Consider the following 15,020-nt stretch of genomic DNA (forward strand, 5'->3'; position numbering starts at 1 on the left):
ATATATATATATATATATATATATATAGAGAGAGAGAGAGAGAGAGAGAGAGAGAAGGCAAGTGCAAGTGAGAGAGAGAGAGTTTGAAGGCTAGGAACCATAGGAACTGCTCAGGGTCTCCTTCAAAATTAAATAAGGGAAGGACTTTCCTGGTGGCCCAGGGGTGAAGAATCCACCTGCCAGTGCGGGGCACATGGGTTCAGTCCCTGGTCCGGGGAAACCCCACATGCTTCGGGGAAACCAAGCCTGTGCTCTGTGACTACTGAGCCTGCGTGCCTAGAGCACGTGCTCTGCAACAACAGAAGTCATTGCCACAAGGAACCTGTGCAACACAGGGAAGCGTTGCCTGCGCTCACCGCAACTAGAGAATGCCTGCAGGCAGCAACAAAGACCCAGCACACCCGAAAAATACAGAAATACAAATATTTTTTTTAAGTCAAATAAGGGAAGATAGAGAGCCCTCAAATAGCTACCCTGTTACAGGGACTTTACAACTGTCAGTTAATGATAATTCTATAAGGTAGTAGATGAAGACATAAGTTTAAGGATTGACTTCAAGTCCATGCTCTTAGTGCTATAAGACAATCTCCCAGGATACAAAAACAGACCTTGACTGCACTGAAATACTCAAGTTTCTTAAAGAATTAAAAGTAACTATAGGCAGTAAAGAAGTAAGTTGTGTTACCAAAAAGTTTTCAGGAAATTTATTATGTGCTTTTTTGAACTTAGAAAATATAAATCATCTGTTAATTTAATTGTGTCACTTATGGCCATAACTATACAAATAGACGAATTATTCAGTATATCTTATTTAAATGAAATTGCTAAATTTAAAATTAGTACCAATTAGTATCTTTAGAAAGTCTAAAGATATTTCTTTGCAAAAATAGAATATAGTACGGTGATGTGGTTCCTAGTGATAGCGAGGGTTGGCTGAGGGGGCCAGTTTTGGATTCCCCACTCTAAGTATTATCTCCTTTTCCTCCACATTTTTTGTCATTTACAACAACATTCTCAGTCTTCTGCAGACAGAGTTAAGACATGAACTCTGTCCTCCATTCCAATCTGACTCTTGTCTCCTTTCCATTACACAATTCTAGTACTTCCATTTCATCCCTTTTCCCCTACAGACATTTACTTACCTTTAGCTTTTAATATAGGTTTAATATAGGTTCAGGTCTCAATAATCTACAACATCTGATTTTCCTATTTTTCAAATAAAAAGATGGTGTTTCCATACCTCTTCCTTCTTTGCAAAGATGAGTGTTGAAAGTACAACCTGAACACCAACAGCCCACATTAACAGTACTGCATACTACGAGAAAAGAGACAGAGATGAGAACTATGCTCCTAATGTATTTTTTAGATACTACAGTGATGGAAAATGCACATCATATGAAATATGCAGTCTTAAAATATACATAGGTATTACTGACGTTTCCTGTTCTCATATACATGAGTGAAATCCTTACATCAAAAGGCAAAAAAAAAAAAAAAAAATCAATGAACATTTGGATAAGAGCAAGATAGAAAGAAGTAATAACATTTCATGAGAACTCTAACAGACTACTTGGTCTAGTGGAGTTGATGATGATACCCTCCTCATTCAGATCTAAAACTCATAGCTGCTGCTGCTGCTGCTAAGTCGCTTCAAAGGGGGATTTAAATATCTTGACTTCCGCTTAATACCATTCCGCTAACACTAGAGAACTCAGTAAACTGTGGCCAGACATAAACTATTCCATCATGCACAGAGCAACGACAGCATTAACAACAACAACAACAACAACAACAACAACAACAGCAAAAATGAGGAAGTAACAAAGGCAATGGAGATAGTAGAGTCTATATGCGTATTTGGACTATTGCTTTGAGAACTAAAACTACTTCAAAATGATTTTTGCATTATTTGACTATTTTCTTGTTTCAAAACTTAATGGCCACTGCCGTCTTCTTCACTATAGCACCACAGTGTTACATATTATCTAGAATTCAAAATAACTTCTAAAGTAACTTGTCTGAAAATTTTACTAAATAAAATATGAGTGATTTCATTAGTATTATTAGTTTTACATATTTTAAACATTTAATACTTTAAGATAGTCCATTAACATTGCTTACTCGACATACATTGTGTTTCCTATCTTCAGGGACAAAAATAGGTTTTTGTCTTTAGCACTGTTTAGAAGTTTAGGTTTTTAATACTTCTAAACACAATACCTCATTTAATCTTCACTATCAAGAAGTAGTGGTGAAGACAGGTAGAGACAGAGAAAATGTGCAAAACAATTTTTTTTTTAAGTTACTGGATTCCTTTTCAATGGTAAGCTGGCTGAGGTCTACTGGACTCTCCCGGGTTTCTGATTCAATGGCAGTATGAAATGTTATATTTGCCTAAGCTATTATTCAACTCTGTAGAGAGTTAGTTTACAGAACTCTGATAGTATCAATAATACAAAAGTCCCATCATAATACAAATAATTACTGTTCATGAAAATACAAATTAATACAGTTCATAGGGAATATAAATCTCCACAAGTCTAATTCTCATTTAAACCAGTTGTTACCTCTTACTGGTGGTTCCCCTATTAACTAATTATTTAAATAAAGTCTCTGACACATGTTCATTTTCATACAGGTTATTCATGATTTTATCCTTGAAAATTATTATCTTTTAACCTCAGTTAGATGTCTACAGAAATAAGATTAAAACCTTCCTTCAAGCCATTTCTGTCCCAGTTTCCATATTCAAAATCAGAAGTCCCATGAGAAAATTATGCTAAAGGCCCTAGAATAAGAGAAAGATAAAAACTGACAGTTGAAGGTGTGCCTTTGAGGAGAATAAAAAGAGAGAGTGAGGTCTGTTTTTCCAGGTATTGCCAGGATAAGGTGGCAAGACCTCAGAGGGAAATTAAGGTGTGGTTTTCAAATCTGCCTAAAATGCTTCTGCCCCGGGGTAATATTCAAATAACAAGTAGCAATTACTAGCAATAGGCAGCAACTAATTCCTCTGCCAGGCATGACTCCTTTAATTGCTGTGTCATTGGCAGGGTTGAATATCTCGGGTCTCAGGGGAGGTAAACTGCAGGAAAGGAACTGAGGTAACTGTTCCTTACCAGTCCTTCACAAAAGAATTTCATCGATATGCCTGAACTGGTATACACTGGATGAAGAGCAACCCTGGTTTGCTGCCCTAGGCCATTCAAACAGCAAGTGCATAGTCCTGAAGGAACCACACCAGCTGGGAAGGGGAATGCTTTCATGGTAACTGGTGTAGACTGATAACAAAATCCAGAGTGATTACCAGGACTTTCTGTGCTACATAAGAGTTAGGGATTCTTGGCAAGAGGCACAGTTTGCTACATTTGAATTTCTTATCTGCATCACAGGAAAGTGCCTGTGAATTCTTATGACCCAGCAATCCCACTGCTGGGCATACACACCGAGGAAACCAGAATTGAAAGAGACACATGTACCCCAGTGTTCATCACAGCACTGTCTATAATAGCCAGGACATGGAAACAACCTAGATGTCCATCAGCAGATGAATGGATAAGAAAGCTGTGGTACATATACACAATGGAGTATTACTCAGCCGTTAAAAAGAATTCATTTGAATCAGTTCTGATGAGATGGATGAAACTGGAGCCAATTATACAGAGTGAAGTAAGCCAGAAAGAAAAACACCAATACAGTATACTAACACATATATATGGAATTTAGGAAGATGGCAATGGCGACCCTGTATGCAAGACAGGAAAAGAGACACAGATGTGTATAACGGACTTTTGGACTCAGAGGGAGAGGGAGAGGGTGGGATGATTTGGGAGAATGGGAATTCTAACATGTATACTCTCATGTAAGAATTGAATCGCCAGTCCATGTCTGACGTAGGGTGCAGCATGCTTGGGGCTGGTGCATGGGGATGACCCAGAGAGATGTTGGGGGGAGGGAGGTGGGGGGGTCATGTTTGGGAACGCATGTAAGAATTAAAGATTTTAAAATTTAAAAAATAAATAAATAAATAAATCCAACTACAAAAAAAAAAACAACTGATTTGAGGACTTCCTGGTGGTCCAGTGGCTAAGACTCCGAGTTCCCAATGCAGGGGTCCTGGTTTTGATCCCTGGTCGGGGAACTAGATCCTGCATGAAACAACTGAAGAGCCCACAGGCTGCAACTAAGACCTGATGCAGTCAAACAGTTGCAAAGTCACTTCTGACTCTTTTGCGACCCCTTGAGCTGTAGCCCACCTCTCTCTGTCCATGGGATTTCCCAGGGAAAGAATACTGGAGTGGGTTGCCATTTCCTTCTCCAATCTGTTTTAAAGAAAATGTTAAATATGTTTAAAAATGTTAAAAAAAAAAAGCTATATTTCATCTGAAGATATTAAGAAGAGGTGGAAAGAACAGAAGAACTATACAAAAAAGATCTTAATGTCCCAGATAACCACAATGGTGTGATCATTCACATAAAGCCAGACATCTTGGAGTACGTAGTCAAGTGGGCCTTGGGAAGCATCACTATGAACAAAGCTAGTGGAGGTGATGGAATTCCAGCTGAGCTATTTCAAATCCTAAAAGATGATGCTGTTAAAAGTGCTGTGCTCAATATGCCAGCAAATATGGAAAACTCAGCAGTGGTCACAAGACTGGAAAAGGTCAGTTTTCATTCCAATCCCCCCAAAAAAGTCAATGCCAAAGACTGTTCAAACTACCACACAGTGGCACTAATTTCACACGCTAGCAAAGTAATGCTCAAAATTCTCCAAACCAGGCTTCAAGAGTACGTGACCTGTGAACTTCCAGATGTTCAAGCTGGATTTAGAAAAGACAGAGGAAACAGAGATCAAATTGCCAACATCTGTTGCATCATAGAGAAAACAAGAAAATTTAGGAAAAACATCTACTTCTGCCTCATTGATTACTCTAAAGTCCTTGACTGTGTGGATCACAACAAACTATGAAAAATTCTTAGAGACGGGAATGCCAGACCACCTTACCTGCCTCCTGAGAATCCTACATGCAGCTCAAGAAGCAACAGTTAGAACCAGACATGGAACAACAGACTGGTTCCAAATTGGGAAAGGAGCACATTAACGCTGTATATTGTCACCCTGTTTATCTAACTTCTATGCAGAGTGCATAATGCAAAATGCTGGACTGGATGAAGCACAAGCCAGAATCAAGATTTCCAGGAGAAATATCAATAACCTCAGATATGTAGATGGCATTACCCTTATGGCAGAAAGTGAAGAGGAACTAAAGAGCCCCTTGAGGAAGGTGAAAGAGGAGAGTGAAAAGGCTGGTTTAAAACTCAACATTCAGAAAACTAAGATCATGGCATCCAGTCCCATCACTTCATGCCAAATAGATGGAGGAACAGTGGAAACAGTGACAGACTATTTTTTTGGGCTCCAGAACCACTGAACATGGTGACTGCAGCCATGAAATTAAAAGGCACTTGCTCCTTGGAAGAAATTTTATAACCAACCTAGACAGCATATTCAAAAGCAGAGACATTACTTTGCCAACAAAGGTGCATCTAGTCAAAGCTATGATTTTTCCAGTAGTCATGTATGAATGTGGAAATTGGACCATAAAGAAGGCTGAATGCCAAAGAATTGATGCTTTTGAGCTGTGGTGTTGGAGAAGGCTCTTGAGAGTCCCTTGGATTGCAAGATCAAACCAGTTAATCAAATCAGTCTTGAATATTCATTGGAAGGAATGATGCTGAAGCTGAAACTCCAATACTTTAGTCACCTGATGAGAAGAGAGCCTACTCATTAGCAAAGACAGTGATGCTGGGAAAGATTGAGGGCAGGAGGAGAAGGGGATGACAGAGGATGAGATGGTTGGATGGCATCACTGACTCAACGGACATGAGTTTGAGTGAACTCCAGGAGACGGTGAAGAACAGGGAAGCCTGGTGTGCTGCAGTGCCTGGGGTCGAGAAGAGTTGGACACAACTGAGTGACTGAACAACAACATAATTCACCTGAATCTGTGGATTGGCATGTGATCCATAACATTCTCCTGTATGGTAAATGGCTCAAGTTCAGATTTGTCTTCCTTATCATGAGTTATCTTTTCATGTATATGCCTGGGGGGAGAGAGTGTGCTAACCAGATGCCAGAGTCTGGCCCCCTCAGCAGTTATGTTTCTCTTTGTTAAATTATATATTGTGATCTCAATTATAAGTTAGCATCCCACATGGTACACCCACAGGGAGAAAATGTGCCAACTACAGGCCATTGTTTCCTTTTCCCCCCTAAGCTTCAATGTTTATTGACTTTAACACATTTTATTCTGATTTTAGTCTTCATGTTTAAGTTTAGTTAGCTGTAGTTCACCTTAGGCAATGGATACATATTGACCCTGTCTTCAAAATTAATATCAATGTGTTAAGTGTTGAGGTTCAGATTTGGTCCACTGAAAACTCAGCAAGAAAGTTTTGTCTAAGCAAAGATTCTTGGGAGGGGGCACTTCATTGCCTTGCTCCCAAGAGCCCATTATACGGCTGTGTTCCAGTGACATAAATCCTTTTTGCTCACTTGGGTAATTTGAACACTGAAAATCAAAGCTACAAATTCAGACTATTGAAATGAAATACGTACCAGAATTAGGAGCCACCTGATCTCATTGTGAATTCCCAAATAACCCAAGAAACAAAGAAGAAGAATAGCAGATCCAGTTCCAATCAAAATTCGAAAAATATACACTGTCAAGTGATTATTTTCATCTGTGGAAACCACAAAATAGCTATTATTAAGTGATATGTGTTTTCTATTTAATAATAAATGCAGCAACCCAAGGTTTCCCTAAGCTGCTGCTGCTGCTGCTAAGTCGCTTCAAATCACTAGGATTCTCTTTCTCTCTCTCTTTTCAATCTCATTCTAGCACCTCTTACTTATTCTTAAGGACTTTTCTTCCTTTAATGACATGATAGAGAATTTCTTCCATCTCAGAAGATCTCTTTAAGTTAACCTTGTCTTTAATGTCTTCTATGAAAGAAGACAACTTTTTCTTGAGTGAATTCTTCTATGTATAACATATGTCCAAACATTTACATATTCATTCATTCATTCATCAAAAATAGTTTGAGTACCTAACATATGTGGGCTTCCTTGGTGGCACAGTGATAAAGAATCTGCCTGCCAATGGAAGAGATGTGGGTTGAATCCCTGGATTGGGAAGATCCCCTGGAGAAGAAAACGGCAACCCACCTCAGTGTTCTTGCCTGGGAAATCCTATGGACAGAAAGAGGCTGGCAGGCTACAGTCCATGGGGGTCACAAAAAAGTCGGATATGAATTAGCAACTAACCAACAGCCTAATATGTGGGTTGTTTCCCTTGTATGAGACCCTGAGTTTATTGCTAATATGGCCCCATTAAAAGTATATTTTATTCTCTCCCCATCTAGACTGAACTCTCTGGGCTAGAGACTATATATATATTTCTATAGTCAATAGACTTACTGTTAAATGCTTAGTGCTATGGCACAGATGTAGTGCTTAACAAATACTTTTTTAAAGGGAGAATGAATACATTAAATATGCCCTAGGTTTTATGGGAGAAGAGTAGAGGCAGTGGACAGTGGTGTGCTGGAACAAGATTGTTCCGACACATAAAGCCACGGGTTAAAATTGCACAAAATCTGTAAGCTAACTCAGTCCACACTGGCACCTTAAAACTGGCCATCCTGGGATTCTTTAAACCACAGAAATCAGCACATAAAAACCCAACAAACAAACAATACTCCATTGCAGAATACTTACTGGCACAGCACTGGGTAGAAAAGCAGCTAATCCAGTAGGAGGAGAAGGTGAAAGTAGGCAAGATTACTGGAGAAGGTAACACTTGAGTTTAGGCTCTGAATTATAATTGGAAATCTCTACGTTGGAATGGTGGAAACATTCTGAGGCACGGAACGTTGCAATGTGTATAGGAAACTTAGCCTTGCTGGCAATTAACAGTTTCAGGCAGGTGAGACTGGGAAGGTTTGCAGGAGTGAAATTATGTGCTTTTGAGTCTTCCTCACTGGAATTAAGCTCCATGAGGACATGCCCTTTATCTTTCTTGTACACTGTTGTATCCTTAGCTCATGGGATGGTGCCTAATGATATATATATATCCATTATATATATATATATATGTATGTATATATACATATCCTTCTTGATCCATTCATGCCCTCATATTCAGTTATTTCCACATAGGGAATATTATATTTCTAACCATGTGATGGTGATAGGATATGGTAACTGAGTTGTTGTGTGGTTTTTTTTTTTTTTTTCGACTGTGCTGGGTCTTTGCCACTCTGCTCGAGCTTTCTCTAGCTGTGGAGAGCGGGGACCACTCCCCGCTGCAGCGTGCGGGCCTCTCGCTGTGATGACTTCCCTTGTTGCAGAGCACAGGCTTGAGGCTGGGGCTGCAGCAGTTGCAACTCCCTGATCTAGGACCCGTGGGCTCGCCGGCTGTGGTTCCGGGATCTAGAGTACAGGCTCAGTAGCTGTGGTGAATGCGATTAGTTCCCCTGCAGTATGTGGGACCTTTCCGGATCAGGGATCAAACCTGAGCCTCCTGCATTGGCAGGCAGATTCTTATCCACTGCACCGCAAGGGAAGTCCGGTAACTGAGTTTTAAAAGAGATTATTTAACTTGGGCAGTGAAACTATATTGATTTCCATTATCTTTTAACATTTATAAATCTGTAAAAAAGTCTAGAGTGAGCAGAACTGCAATACTCTATTTCTCTCATCTCTCTTGCCCAGAGTTTTTAGCCTTTTCTCTCAAAATTCTCTCTCCTTTATGGTCTTGGATTTAAGTCTTATTATTTAATAAGGTGTTTCTAGAGCCAATTGACGAAGACCTTCTGAGGAAAAATTGAACAGTACTTTATAAATTTTAGGGAAACACTGCCACCTGCTGATTAAGTCACTGTACTCAGTTGCTTAATATTGAATGCCTTATTTGATTTAGAGAAAGCAAAATAGATACATACCCAAAGCTGTGAAAAAATTATTTCCATCTAATAAAAGCCAGGTACCAAATCCCATGAGTAAAAGTCCCAGAACCTGCAAAAAATAGCCAATATTTATTTTTTAACTAACTGCTAATAAAAATGTGCATTTTCTTTACTAAATAATTATGAAGAAACTTACCAAGAAAGCTCCATTAATGAGATTAAGAAAGTATTTAAAAATCAACCCTTTGTTTTTCCTTAACATTTTTTCCTCCGCATATACTGATGATTCTGAAAAGATAAGCACAACTTTTACTATAAACATCACAGTAATAAGTTGAAATAATTCTGCCTACTCATATCTTTGATGTGCATATTTTTTCCTCACACCAGCAGTCAGTATAACATTCCTCTTTGTTCTCCCGAATATAAGAAAATATTGAAGAGTGTCTTGAAACTGTGTCTGTCTTTATCTGCATATTTTGTCCAGGCAGTTGAGATCAAAGGGCATTTATATAACATGTCAAGAGCTGCCATACTGAATTTCCTGCAGTTTTCAGAAAGTAAATATTTTATTTTGTTTCCAGTCATAACACACCTTGTTCTCCTTGCCAGAAATCTTTCCTTTACATCTGACTGCCTTCCTCTTTCCCAGAATAATGTTATCTCAGAAGCCTTTCCCTAATCTCAGTTTGTTGCCTGGGTTCATCTTGTCTCCCTTCCCATGTAGACTTTAGGGCCTTTACGCAGAGACTAGATCCTATATATACTAACCCCAAGTCTAACATATAGTGGGAACCATGTGTTACAAACACAGATTTGTTGAATCAATCAATCAAAAGGTGAATTATATTATTTAACTAGTTTACAATTTACTTTGTTATACAGTACAGGGGAAAGAACTTAATGTGTGGTTTTTTTTAAATTGTTTTCCAGATACCCTATTTTCCTAAAATATGTATGGAAAAGTCAACACTTATCCTACTGGTTTTGAGTGCTTGGTTTATTAGACATGTAGGTTTTACCTCTTCTTGGGTATGTTCCTGGGTTTTCTTTTTTATTTCACTTTTTCAATTCTAGCTAGCTCCATATTTTAAAAAGTACTGTGGTTTACAATGTTTCAACACATGCAGTTGATAATTGACACAGTGACACCTTCAAAGTGGAACAGCAATATAAGGCCCTGTCCTTTGAAGGAAAAGGCTTTTGCTTTAGTCTCCCAGGCTTCCTTTGACTCTCAAAAGCCTGACTCAAAAGGTAATGATTAGGAAATGTGAAGATATAGGAACAAAGAATAGCTGTTGGGCTAGGGAACTGGTAACAATTTAGATTAGAAATCTGCCATACAGCAGAACCACTGAACTCACAGTTCCCTGAAAGATACAAATAAAGGCCTGACACATTCCTAAGTTATTTTTATAAGAAACAGACCCCCACCAGATGAAAACTGCTGACCATACGAACACAGACCCTAGAGTGGTTGAAACCCAAGGACTGATGATGCTTAAGACTTCACCTTGATGCCAAACAATCCAAGAACTGTGTATGAGCTGATCACATACCCCCGAAACCACCTCCCTCACGCTGCCTTTAAACCCTTCCCTGAAAGCCACCTGGGAGCTTGGATCTTTCAAGCATGAGTGGCCTGTTCTCCTTGCTTGATGCCCTGCAATAAACACTGCGCTTTCCTCTAGCACAACCCAGTGTCAGTGGATTGGCTCTACTGCATGTGAGCGAGTGGACCCAAGTTTGATTCAGTAACAAAAGCAGGTTTAGTAAGACTAATTTGAAGCTGTCTGTCCCTAGTTAGGAAGAAACCAATTCATTTGCTGAACTGAAAGATGTCTTAGAAAGCAGTAAGTAAGACACGTGTAGGACAGCACCCACGCACTTTCCCCTTTACTTCATTCTAAGGCCATATTCCTCCTAAAAAACCCCCAAGGTATTTCTCCCCAGCTTCAGGAGTGTCTCCAGGCTTTATCCTCCACCCTCTGCCTCAAACTCTTCTGCTGCTGCTTGGCTTCTCCACTTTCTGTCCTCTAGGCTTATTCGTGGATTCCTCCAGTGCCTGGACTTTCTGGGTGGGACACTCAGTGGGAAAGACAGCCCGTTTTTTGTTTGTTATTTCCAAGATGCTTTAGATCTACATTTTGGCTTCAGTTTTATTTACCACAGTACATGAGAAAGCTGTGATCCTCTTCTGAACAAGAAAGTGAAAGTGAAAGCTGCTGTCGCCTCTGACTTTGCGACCCCATCCACTTAGTCCATGGAATTCTCCAGGCCAGAATACTGGAGTGTGTAGCCTTTCCCTTCTCCAGGGGATCTTCCCAACCCAGGGATCAAAACCCAGGTCTCCCACATTGCAGGCAGATTCTTTACTGGCTGAGCCACAAGGGAAGCACAAGAATACTGGAGTGGGTAGTGGGTAGCCTATCCCTTCTCCAGTGGATCTTCCAGACTCAGGAATCGAACCAGAGTCTCCTGCATTGCAGGCGGATTCTTTACCAACTGAGCTATGAGGGAAGCTACTTAAGCCCTAAGTCCTGGCTTCTGTTTCTCTACACATGAGAAAGAGAAAGAAGACTAATAAGTGAGAACTCTCTACAGGGACTTTGGTGTGGAATGTTGAACAAGAGGCTTGACTATTGATTTGATAGTAGTTAGCAGGTTAGAGTCAAGGTTAAAATGTTTCAAAGGACCCAAACACAAAAATAAACTGAAGTTTATTCTCTCTTAGTCCATGGTATGTAATTGGTTCTCTACTGGGAAATCATCCTAGAAATGTGGGGTTTTGCTCCAGCCTGTTAAAATATATGGCTCCCAGTGGAAACAGTGGCTGACTTTATTTTCCTGAGCTCCAAAATCACTGCAGATGGTGATTGCAGCCATGAAATTAAAAGACGCTTATTCTATGGAAGGAAAGTTATGACCAACTTAGCATATTAAAAAGCAGAGACATTACTTTGCTAACAAAGGTTCATCTAGTCAAGGCTATGGTTTTTTCAGTGGTCATGTATGGATGTGAGAGTTGGACTATAAAGAAAGCTTAGCACGAAAGAATTGATGCTTTTGAACTGTGGTGTTGGAGAAGACTCTTGAGAGTCCCTTGGACTGCAAGGAGATCCAACCAGTCCATCCTAAAGGAGATCAGTCCTGGGTGTTCATTGCAAGGACTGGTGTTGAGGCTGAAACTCCAATACTTGGCCACCTGATGTGAACAGCTGACTCATTGGAAAAGACACTGATGCTAGGAAAGATTGAGGGCAGGAGGAGAAGGGGACGACAGAGGATGAGATGGCTGGATAGCATCATTGACTCGATGGACATGGGTTTGGGTGGACTCTGGGAGTTGGTGATGGACAGAGAGGCCTGGCATGCTGCAGTTCATGGGCTTGCAGAGTCAGACACGACTGAGCGACTGAACTGAACTGAACTGAAATTTACTGGAGGTGCAGTCCTCTACAGTCAGCAGAAAGGAAGAGGATGAGTAAACTTAGGTGAGCATCTTTTAAACACGTAAGGTAGAAGTTGCATACTTCTCTTCTGCTTATCTTCCTTTGACACACAGCAGTTAGTCACATGGCAATTCTCAGCTGGAAGTGGAGGTACTTATATGCCTACGATGAAGGAAAGAAGTGAATTAGGGTGGGAAAAGCCAAACAAAATGCCCAACAGGAAACTGTGACATGAAAGATAATCAGAGAGAGAAAAAGATGGCTTTGACATATTTCAGTGTGCTTTACTATGAATAAGAAAAGAAATCAAAGATGATCAGCAAGATTTTTTACAATGGGAAAATGAAAGAATAATGATAATTACTGGAATTATTTGAAAAAATTCATAAATTCTATTAATATTTAAAAATTCAGGTTGAATTGATAAAAGAAAACCTTGTGGTTAAGCACTGGAAATTTAAGGCAGGCATGTGGAGAGCATAGACAATATAGAATTGGGGTCATCCATAGAGAGCTGATATCTTGGGACTAAATGAAGGAGATGACGGACTAACTATAGCTTACAATAAGCAGAGTTTTGATGATAGAAAATGACATAATTAGGAATTTGGAGTTTATATTTTTATGTATGTACGTATTTTCTTATTTAGTTTGGTTTTTGGCCACGCCTATATAGCATGTGGGCTCTTATTTCCCCACGCAGGGATCAAACCCATGCTCCACACATTGGAAGTATACAGTTTCAACCACTGGACAGCCAGGGAAATCCCTAGATTTTAAAAAAATCAGACTTTATGAAATGAGAAAACAATCATTTCCAAAATAGTGTTACTTGAGACAGATGTCAAAGAGGGAGAGAATTCTGAACTCTCAAAGTCAGCTGACTTGTTTAGGAGGATGGTCATGTTTTGAAGTAATTCAAAACAGTAGAGCTTTAGTCCACTTGGACCATTTTCTATTAATTGTGTATGTTTCACCACCTATGTCAGTCAAACTATTTTTTTTCCCCTTCCCTTATGCTGAAGTAAAAAGCTTGTTGAATAACTGGACTCTGAAAGTTTTGTCTCTCTTTAAAGAGAATAGAGAGAAAAGAATGTGGTAGGGAGTGATGGTAAATCACAAAATTGGATCAGAAATTTTAAAAAATTCCCCCTTTTTAGACAGTGAGTCAATCTGATCAGTTGCAGAGTTATACTATTGACTGATGAAGGTTTGAAAGTTCTCTTTGCAGAATAATTTTTTTTTTGTTCAATTCTACATTAGAAAAATAAAATATTGGTTTGGGGATGTGATAAAAATTTAGATTTTTTTCTTTTGGTAGTTCTTTTTCAATAATAAATGAACCACTTCTAAAAGTAATCACAAAGTTTGGAAAGCTTTTGTTCACAGAGGTTTGATAGTATAGAGAGGAAGATGATTAATTACTCAGACCAGCCTGTTCTTTGCTTTCTTCATTTTAGGGAAAAAAATTATGTAGATACCACATGAAGATAGAGAAACAATTGCGGTAAGATCGTAAATCCTGTTGATATTTGAAACGTGAGAAAAGAGATTATGGCATTTGATAGTTATTTTTTTCTTTGTTTCCAGAATGGACAAAAGCCCATGATCACACTAAGTTATCCTTTAGATTTTTTTGCTTTTACAATTGAGACTAAGCCCCTCTCCCTGCCTGTGCCATCCATCACTTGAGACTTCACTTCTGCTGTGTGCATGTTTGTTAGAGAGCAGGGTGTTAGGCTACAATATTTGTTTAACCTCCCTAAGAACTGTTCGAGGTATCTCTCCCGAAAGCTGCTAATTTATGGTCTAGCAGACTTACATTATATGCAGATAGTAATTAATTGTGGATAAAAGAATGAGAAGTGTGAGGCGAAGTAGCAAACTGAATGCTTCACTGGTAGCAACCCAGAACTGTCTCCTGGCCCTGCATCTTGTAGGGAGGCAGGCAGATTTTTGCTCTTGTGTTTTAAAAGCTAGAACTGAATTGTGCCATATTTCCCATTGCTGCTGAAATCACCCATAGAGGACACGCTGCCTGTGTGCATTGTCACGTATCTTCATGCCAGTCCTTTGCTTTACATGACATAAATAAGTTGGTGGTTTTGTTTCAGTGTGGTAGAGACTTTTTTGTTGTTTTTTAGTTTTGCTTTTACAGATGGTAAAGGGTCTGCCTGCAGTGTGGGAGACTCGAGTTTGATCCCTAGGTCTGGAAGATCCCCTGCAGAGAGAAGTGGCAACCCACTCCAGTATTTTTGCCTGGGAAAACCCCATGGACTTAGGAGCCTGGCAGGCTACTACTGTCAATGGGTTCGCTAAGAGTAGGACACAACTGAGTGACTTCACTTTACTTTAGTCCAGTTGGGCTGCTATAACAAAATACCAAAGATTAAGTAGTCAACAGAAATTTATTTCTCACAATTCTGGAAGCTGGAAGTCTGAGATAAAGGTGCAAAGTTTCAGACTTCTTTTATCCTCATATGGCATAGGGACCTCTTTGGGATCTCTGCCATAAGATCACTAATCCCATTCATGAGGGCCCCACCCTCAGGAACTAATCACCTCCTCTTAAAGATCCCATCTTCCAACACCATCACATTG

General features: G+C 39.5%; 1 protein-coding gene across 4 annotated transcripts in view; it reads right to left on the reverse strand.

The window, feature by feature from the left end:
• The window catches only part of TSPAN19 (tetraspanin 19), a 31,477-nt gene that overhangs the window by 13,785 nt on the left and 2,672 nt on the right, over positions 1-15,020 (reverse strand). For 2 of the 4 annotated variants that reach the window (XM_042246575.2, XM_012174038.5), the window contains exons 2-6: positions 12,501-12,581; positions 9,164-9,255; positions 9,004-9,076; positions 6,617-6,741; positions 1,241-1,315 (exon numbers count right to left, since the gene is read on the reverse strand). In XM_042246575.2, the coding sequence (XP_042102509.1) occupies positions 1,241-1,315; positions 6,617-6,741; positions 9,004-9,076; positions 9,164-9,229 (339 nt within the window). In that variant the 5' untranslated portion in view covers positions 9,230-9,255; positions 12,501-12,581. The remainder of the gene's footprint in view (positions 1-1,240; positions 1,316-6,616; positions 6,742-9,003; positions 9,077-9,163; positions 9,256-12,500; positions 12,582-15,020) is intronic. The other 2 variants (XM_004006233.6, XM_004006232.6) reach the window with 1 other exon arrangement.

Source organism: Ovis aries, chromosome 3, assembly GCF_016772045.2.
Source record: "Ovis aries strain OAR_USU_Benz2616 breed Rambouillet chromosome 3, ARS-UI_Ramb_v3.0, whole genome shotgun sequence".
Classification (NCBI taxonomy): Eukaryota; Metazoa; Chordata; class Mammalia; order Artiodactyla; family Bovidae; genus Ovis; species Ovis aries.